The 9,174-nt window shown below is 46.7% G+C and overlaps 1 protein-coding gene across 1 annotated transcript in view; it reads right to left on the bottom strand.

Moving 5' to 3' along the window:
• Positions 1 to 9,174, bottom strand: part of PRKAB2 (protein kinase AMP-activated non-catalytic subunit beta 2) — an 11,649-nt gene continuing 2,475 nt past the window's right edge. The window contains exons 2-8 of the mRNA XM_011368647.2: positions 9,113 to 9,172; positions 5,124 to 5,290; positions 4,243 to 4,336; positions 3,883 to 4,003; positions 3,029 to 3,162; positions 2,254 to 2,322; positions 1 to 291 (exon numbers count right to left, since the gene is read on the bottom strand). Of these exons, the coding sequence (XP_011366949.1) occupies positions 214 to 291; positions 2,254 to 2,322; positions 3,029 to 3,162; positions 3,883 to 4,003; positions 4,243 to 4,336; positions 5,124 to 5,290; positions 9,113 to 9,172 (723 nt within the window). The 3' untranslated portion in view covers positions 1 to 213. The remainder of the gene's footprint in view (positions 292 to 2,253; positions 2,323 to 3,028; positions 3,163 to 3,882; positions 4,004 to 4,242; positions 4,337 to 5,123; positions 5,291 to 9,112; positions 9,173 to 9,174) is intronic.

Here is a 9,174-nt window from a genome sequence, read left to right as displayed (position 1 = left end):
TATATGTGTAATTTTTTTTTCTTAAAATAAATTCCGTGAATTCATAAAGCTCTCATCTTCAACAAATGCAAAAGCAGAGCATCTTACTCAGAGGCTCTGAAACACACACATCAGCCTCAAAGCAAATTAGCCTTCCAGTCTCAAGCAAGACTGGTCCAGCCCAGAAAGGCAAGGGCGACGCTTCTGAATCCTGGGAGGCAGGAAGGGGTCCCTTCAGATGGGCTTGTACAGCAGAGTGGTGACATACTTCTTCTTGTAGCGATGGGTCGCGCTAAGGACCATCACGCTGTCCTGCAAGAGAAAGAAACACGCGGCTAACTCATTAGTCCCGGCGCACGCAGCTCTTCCTGCCTTCGGGCCTGCACGGCGACGCACTTTTAAGAGACGTAGTTTGATGTTACAGGAGGCTGGTTTTGGAGTCAAACCAAGTTCCAACCCTGACGCCTACTGTTACTCTGTTCGTGGCCTTAAATGGTCTACTTAACGTCTCTAAGTCTTTTTCCTCATCGTTACAAAGGACACCACCTACCATTAAGGTAGCTCTGACGATCACACGAGAATGCGTGGTGCGGTACCAGGCTCGCAACAGGTGCTGAGGGAATATTCGTCTCCTACCTCACCCTCTTCCCCGCTTTACATCTGAATATTGGGCTTAAAACGAGCAAAGAAAAAAAGAAATATCTTGCCGTCTATTTCTAGAAGGAAGTCATAAACACGACGAGAAGAAAGGGCAGTGATCCCTTTGAAAACCGATTTCGCCCCGAAGCAGGTCTAATTCCCATTTGAACGTTAAAAGTCCTCTCTGATCAAGAGCGGACTCAGGAACGCCCCCTCTATCTTTGAACGAAGCGGACCCTAAAATCCTCCTTAGAGACACTCGAGCCAGTGGATCAATTCCAAATAGCATAAGCGATCTGAGAGAACCAGAAATGAATCGAGGCCGAGCTGGATCACAATAATAAAGACCTTGACCTGGGTCAGAACCAGTGTGAAAAGTAAGAAGTACCGTTTCCCAGGCTGTGTTGCAGCCAGGCAAGGAGCAGTCACAGGAGGCAGAATCCAGTCAGACCCCAAAGAACCCAAGCGAATCCAACCGAGAAAGTATTTCAGCTGCTTATTTCCCCCTATACTTTATTATCCACAATGAAAGCTTCTCAGATTAACATCTGTGATCAGAGTATGCTGATCGCAGCCTAAACATGACAGAAGCCAGGCAGATAAAAAATTCAACTCCAGGAAGGGTCTGGTAGCAATGAGGAGCTTAGAAAGCCCCGGCATGACAGCCTCCAGGAAGGAGCACGGAGCGGGCGGGGAGGGCCGGGCTGCCGTCCGCTCTCTCGTACTTACTGGCAATTTGACCTTCTCTTAGTTTCTTTGTCTATAAAAAATAACACTTACCTCACAAAGTTATTACAAAAATGAAATTCAATAATATATATATTTTGAAGTACCATATGATCTGTTAAAGAAGCTGTTTAGTGATTTCCCCTAATCTGGCTGCACATTTAAGAAACAGAAGCAGCTGAAGAAGATTCCTGGGGCGCGTGCTGGATGTGCTTACTCAGAACCCCTAGGATGGGGCCTCGCAGGCTCCCCAGGTGGGTCTGATGACGGCCAGACCAGTTGGGTCGCTGCAGAGCACACAGAGCTTCAGCCCAACAGCCAGGCCACGGAGCCGTGACTAGACAAAATAGAGATTTTCAACCCAGACGCCAAAGCAGCAGAGAAATCAAGGACTCTAAGAGCTGGAGGGGACAGGGCAAATCTGGTCCCATTTCTCATTGACCAAGTGTACAGGACAGATGCACCCACTTGGGTATATGTGACGGAGGTGCCTGAGAGCAGCTCGCGTCCACATTTAAAAAGTGGGAGCCTTACTGTGACATTCGAGCATTCTTGGAACTGGCAGCTAAACTTGCTTTTTCTGCAAATGAAATCCTAGTGCTGTGAACTCAAACTCAATGAAATAGGTGGTACAAAGGTTATAGTCACCTAAAAAAGAAATTGGGGACCAAAAAATCCACTCAATCACAGGGCATATACAGACTAAGATTAATTAAAAAAACAAAAAGAAAGAAAAAGAAAAAAGACAAAGAGAAAACCTACCCAGTAGTTAAAAAAAGTTCTGTAATCTGCCCATGACTGCCCAGCTTCAACCCCAGTGAAGGAGCAGAGCCAGCGACCACTGGTGAACACATGTGACCGTCCCTCCCATCTGGGGGCGCTCTGTGAAGAGCCAGGCCCACCACTGACCTTAATGGACAAGGCGTAGAGATGGTTCAGCATAACGTGATTGGGTTCGGGGAGCAAGGCTGGGTCACACTAAGAGAGAAAAAGAAAATCGCAGAATGGGGTTAAGTGCAGTCTTAAACCAAACAGGCTACTCTTCTTCAGAGCCTTTGAGGTCGCCAAGAAACTCCAAACCAGAATGTATTATTTCTCTTACATAACGGACTCACTCTAGTATATATCAGTAATACGGTCTCATTACCGAAAATGAGGAAAATTCCGAGTCCGGGGCAGACAGCCTAAGCCTCAGCAACTATTCATCTTCCTCAGCAGAGCTAAGACAGAAGTCTTGCCCACAGCATATACAGAAGATTCATGTCAAGAGGCAAAACTAATCTTAGAATCAAGTATATTGATTAGAGATGTCTATTATATGCAACCTCCCACCAAAAAAAAAAAATCCTTTATACTTCTTCTGTATATCTCCAAAAGATAAATACTTCTTATCCTGTATTGGAATAGAAGTCCCAGAAATTGGCTCTAGTACTCCACATTGGCTCTAGTACTCCATAGCTCTCGGCCTGATTTATTAGGGCCAAAGACCACTGTGGATTTGACATCGGGACCTGGAAAAGCCACGACTCGGCCCTGGAAGAAGGAATCTGAAATGCTCCTGATAGGTGCGATCTATGCTCTCAGGGCACCTTTGCAATGACTCCAGCCTCTAGGACTACTAAACTTCAGCGCGAATGGCCCCGGTGGCCCTCGGCTGCCCCAGCGACACTCTCGGGATACTCACAGAAATATTAGTGTCCTTGTTAAGAATAACCTGAAGAAGGTGAGGAGGCAGGATGGGCGGAGACTTGAATCTCTCCTCGGATCGAAACACATACATTTCTTGACCGTAAGGCCCTGGGGGTGAGCTGGTAAGGTCTGGAAGATATTCACCCAAATATAAGGGCAAGTTGGGAAACTCGTAAAAATGCATGAAAAACTATTAATACACAGCAGCTAATATTAAATATGGTGGAAGTCGTGGACCATACACCTGTGCCGTGTCGGGGCTACAACTGTAAGGCGATCAAAGAAAAATATGAGTCATTCTGCACATGGTCCATGATTCTGCGACACGGCAATGTGGAGGTGACAGGAGATGAGGGCAGCGGATGTCGGCCTAGGGGACAGCTGCTCCCTTTAGCAGTCGTGGGACCTGGGACAGGTCCCTAGGGGACAGCTGCTCCCTTTAGCAGTCGCGTGGCCTGGGACAGGCCCCTCTCACCATGCGACGTGGATGAATCCTGGAAACATGTTAAGTGAGAGAAGCCAGACCCCAAAGACCACATACCGTATGATCCCGTTTACATGAAATGTCCCAAATAGGCACAATTCATAGAGACCCAAAGTAAATTTGTGGTTGCCAGGGGCTGAGTTTTTTTTCTGTCTCAGAGAAGGGGACGTAAATATTTACAGATGAAATATATCTCTCTATAGAATATATACACACTCATCTATATGACGTATACATATACACATGTAAAATGCAGAAGATTCCTGGGGAGAAAATGAAAAAATAAAGAAACAAAAACCACTCTTGGGAAGGAACATGCATTATAAGAAAAGCACATCAAGAAAGAGCAAATACCACAACATTACCGCGACAGGAAGTCTCCGAGCTTTCCATGGAATCTAGCTTTAAAGCATCAAACACCTCAAAATCCGATTTCTTGACATGGATCAAATTGTTAATCGTCCCGAGCTGACTGGTAACCACAGGCTGAAACAGTGAATAGGAAAAATGCATGAGTCTCCATTCCAAATGCATCTCTTCCATCCACCTCTCTTTTTAGAAATGATCAGACCCACCACCTCCCCCTTTCACCAAGAGAGAAGCCCTTCCACGTCAGAAAACCGCTGCCCGTTAGCCCTGACAGCAATGACGTCTGCCACCAAGGGCAACGATGGCTGAAAGGAGGCTCGTAAGTCAGCGGTCACCCTCGGAGACCCGGGCCTTACCTCCGATGGATCGTGAACCCACTGTCCGTCCACGAAGAACTTGTACTGGTGCTCTCCCTCAGGGAGGTCCAGGATGGCCACAAAGTCGTTATGGCTACAGAAGAAAACAGAAAGTTATGCAGGCCACGCTCCTGTTAGAACGTAAAGGTACAAACCATGAGGCAAAGTGTCACACTAGTGACAGCCCACACTGCTGAACGCCTGCACCCCGGCGTAAAAAGGTGATTTATAAACCCAGTCCCTTTCCGGTTCCATGTTGAGCACGAATTGGCCAGCCCCTCCCCATAACTTTCGTTCTTAACTAATACCTGGGAAAGAATAATCAAGATGATAATCCCCCAAAATGGTTCGCCTGAGACAACTATTTTGCTTCAGCAGAACAGATCCCTCGCAAGCGCAAACAGGACAGCAGGGATTCAGGATACAGAAGTGGCTCAAGGCACCCGTTCCATAGTGTGGTGAGCATTTTCTGGAAAATACCTACTGACACGTCGGCCATTATGACTACTAATGCTCTGCAAGTAACAAACAGCACTGAGACCTAGAACTTCACAGTGTGTTTTAGAAGTCAGAGCAACTGGACTCAGCCCGTTACACAAGGCTTCCCACAGCACAGAAAGGACTTGGCATGAGCACAGTCCTAAAGAATGTACCCACGAGGCTGTTACAAGTCTCTCTGAGGTAATGGCATTCTAAGTGATCAAACATCTATGACTCACTAGGAGATGTTAAAAAAAAAAAAGTCACAGATTAGTGGGTCTGTGTCACAGACCCACGGGTCACAGAAAACGGTCTGGAGTCCCTGGCAGGTGGAGAGGAGGTCCAGCCAGGTCTCTCTCTACTCCTGGGCTCTGCGGACTCAACCAGGACACGGTCTTCACCTCTTAATCAGTGGGATCTTGGCGCTCCAGTTGTTGAAGGAGCCGGAGATGAAGACCGCCTCGCCGCCTTCGGACCAGCGGATCACGGTGGGCCGCGCCTGCTGTGCGGGCCTCGCGGAGTCCTCCAGGTCCTGCTGCCACGATACAAACTCTTTGTCCCCGGGGAGCTGTAAGAAGGATTAGGTCATCCCTAGACTGTGACCAAGGAATTCCTGAAACCCCACTCCCCTCCCTGGGGCAGAGAGGGGCGCTAGGTTTCTGCTAAGGATCAGTACGCCCCGAAATTAGCAACCAAATCAGGTTTTGAACAAACTCCAGAAAAAGGACTCATCTGAGACTGAAATGGTCAAGCGGCTTATGCTCAAGGGCTGCCCCGATCACAGCCTGACTTCTAAGTCTGCATGTATCGCTCGCCCTTTCACGGCGTTGGGATATAGGATCTCTCTTAAGAAAAAGGAAACAAAACCCTACTTCACATCACCAGATTAACTCGCAGGAAGGCAATTATGATATGCTTCTGAGTGCCTCTTACAAAGGGAAAAAAATGTGAAAACAAAGTATGGTTACATAGAAATATAATTAAGTTAGCTACATGTTTCTCACGTGCAACTATGAGCAGCTCTCAATTATCAGTTGTAATGGAAATTAGATACTGAAATTCATAAGTAATTTATAAACTCCATTTTAGCTAATAGGTTACAAAGGGCATTAAAAATATAAAAACCAGACCATTGGTTTCTTAAATGTTGAGAAGTGGTTATGAACTCTTATTTGCTCACCTATGTCAGGTTCATGCTAATTATTCAGGAGTACGGATGAAAACTGTGGAGCCTGAAGGAACATCAGATCAAACACAGTTTCCCTTAACAAAAGCAAACTCATTTGATATTTGATAGTTCCAATATCAAATGAGGTCTGTAGGGTTCTGAAAATAATTGACCCTTCCTTAGTTTCTTTTCATGTCCACGTTGGGAACATTTCCCAGGGCCGAGCGACTGAAGAGAGGCTGCCGACTCCATCATCACATTAAGAGTTTAATAAGGAGACGTAGACGTGAGGCGTGTGTTGGGCGCTGGCAAGACAATGTGATATAATCCATGGCCGGTACCTGGCGCCGACGAGTTGTGCAGGACAGGGCAGGACAGACAAGGGTACTTGGGGTGTGAGACGCCCGAGATAAGAGGAAAAAGACTTACATGCCTGCCTGGGGCAGGGCAAGGGCCTGTTCCCCAGCCGGCTTTGGGTGGTTTGGGAGTGTGGGGGAGGGGGGTTGTCCAGGAGGTTTACAGGAAGCAGTCTCCATTCTGGTCCTGATCTAGCTGGATCTAGCTTGAGGGTCAGGCAGAGGCCATATCCTGGAACAGTCTCTCCTGCAGGTACAACTATCCTTCAAAACAGGAACTGGTAAACTATGGCCGGTGAGCCAGATGCTTTTATAAGTAAAGTTTATTGGGAATGAACTTTATATATAAAACGCTCATTCATTTACTTATCTACAGGTGCTTTCATGCTACAGGGGCAGAACTGAGCCGTGGTGACAGAGACTACAGGGTCTGTAGAGTCTAAAAGATTTACTCTCTGGCCCTTCACAGAAAGTTTGCTTGTCCCCACTTTACACTGGCTTAAGTGGCTTTGGTAAATAGGCAAATAAGACGGTACGGTACCAAGTCAAAGATTACCGAATAAAATAATGTGGGTTTAAAAAGAAAAAGGACTAGCTTATTAGTTTGGGCTCTATTTTCAAAATGGCCGGGGTAGTCGACCTTCCATACTGTCTCTCGATAGTCTCAGAACTGTGCTGTGAGACACCAGTAGCAACATAATCCGAAGTAAACAGAGAAATAACTGAAAGGACTTTCACATTATATAAGGAAGTGGCTTAAGCGAAAACCTCGATCTCCATATTATTAAAGCAATGCTCTCTTGCCTGACTGGCTACGTTAGAATTACAGAAATTTTTACATATGCGTTAAGAATAATCCTGAGATTCTGATTCAGATGCATGGACTGGCAATCTTTTTTAAAAGCTTCCCAGATAATAACGCTGTGATTCATTAAAATAAACAAAGAAAAAAAAAACCCTCCTCTTTAGAGATAAGTCCTAAAATATTTACAGATAAAATATTTGATAAGTCTAAATTTGCTTTAAAATAATTGGCAGGCGTAGATTGGGGTACAGATGATAGAAATTCATTGTTTATACTGGGTGACAGGTATTTAAGAGTTCATTACGCTATTCTCCCCACTTTGAAACATGGAAAATGTTTCAGATTTTCCATTGTTTAAACAAATCTCAGGTGATTTTAATATGCAAATAGGACCGAGAACTGAAGAAGGTGAGCATTCAAACGTAGGCCCCACTGCCAGTTACTTTTATGATTTAGGATTTTCGGTTTAGAATTTGAAAGCTACAAACTATTAATATACCTAGCTTTGGAAGAAAGCCCTTCCACATATGATACGACGTTTCTGTGGTAGGATTGAGTGCAGCTAACTAGCAGAAGGATTGTTTACTCCAAGTTAAAACAGTCAGCAAAATCATCAGGAAGAGAACAGAAAACAATTAGAACAGTTTAAAATGCTTACGGTGAAATATTGAAGGAAGAACTATAAAATTTTAGACTTGTAAAGAGACCTTAGGAATTACCTGAATGGGTTTTCTTATTTCACAAATGGCAAGACTGGGGTAAGGGAAAGAAGGATCCAAAACAGGCTCCATTTCGCACAGAGCGATCTGGTGTACTCAGGACGCCGATGACTGCAGTCACGGTTTGATAAATACACTGTACTTAAATCCTGAGTCATCAGTGTAGGAAAAGGGTAAAATGATAATGAGGTAGGTAGCCTTGAGAAAGCCTTGAAGAAGTAAATTCAGACGGCCGGGGAGACGGCCCAAATGATGAGGAGGCGTCCCAAAGGGGGAGAAGAAACCCAAGAAATGGACCCTTCAGTCATTCTCAGTGGTCTCTGCTTATGTTTGCAATTGGGATCCAAGGAAATAACCAAACTCAATGTGCTATGAGGTGGCAAGTCACGCTCTATTTACTTCGTGGGAAGCGACAGGAAACGGCAAACGCACTGGTCTCGGTCCCTCCGATTTCTACTTCATCCCAGTCGGCCTTAATCTATTCTATGCTGTCAGCTCTAAGAGTGATAAACATTTGGACAGCAATCACGTTGCTGTCACCTCCCTCTGGCCTTTCTGCAGAGTGCTTACAAACTGCCACTTTCCTGAAAGTCCTTGGGATTGACAGCAAGGTCTTCCGGCAGCGTGGGTGGTCCGTTTCCAGCCCTGGTGGCATTACCCGGCACCACCGGCCCGCGGGAGTAACCCCGAATCACTGGTTCTCCCACTTGCGCAGCTGGGCTCGGAAGAAGCACAACCTCAGCCACCACATCTAAAAAGTATGGGGCCAAAACTGAGCAGCGATGTCCTCTACTGGTCCCCAAGACTAGGAGAAAGTGTTCAGATAAGTGGTTGCTGCTCACGGCCAAGCCAAAGGGGAAGAGGATCCCAAGTGCTGAGCTTCTGGAAGAGCAACAGCGATCCTGACGCAGGGGAGCCGTCAGGAGAAAGAAACTCATTTACCCACCTCGGGGCAAATGTCAGAAACCGCGCCTGCGGTCGGCAGCTCAGGCGACCTCTCAAGTTTTCCGCCAGCGCTTACAACCTATAAAGTCCTCACGGTGCCTGTCAGGAGAACCAAAGGTTGGGGGAGAGGGGGGTCCCCTACTGTCCTCATCCTAAAAATGTGGCCGAGAGACTGGTCGCACACCACGAACCCCGCTTCCACCCTCTTCTGGGGCAGCACCGCAAGGGGAATGACCATCCAACAACTCCGTTCCCGAAAATCGCTTTAATAAAAACAAAAAAAAAACCAAAAAAACCCGTAACCCAGATCAGCGCGGTGAGACCCGAGAAAGGGAGGCGGAGCCCCGAACCCCAGCCCGTCGCAGCCCCGCGGCCCCGGGCGCGAGCGGACGCTCACCTTGGAGTCGGGCAGGCTGAAGACGCCGGGGTCGTCCGTGCTGCCCACCAGGATCCTGCGCT

The sequence above is a fragment of the Pteropus vampyrus genome, unplaced genomic scaffold (assembly GCF_000151845.1).
Source record: "Pteropus vampyrus isolate Shadow unplaced genomic scaffold, Pvam_2.0 Scaffold6, whole genome shotgun sequence".
NCBI lineage: Eukaryota > Metazoa > Chordata > Mammalia > Chiroptera > Pteropodidae > Pteropus > Pteropus vampyrus.
This window is presented reverse-complemented; position numbering and strand designations above follow the sequence as displayed.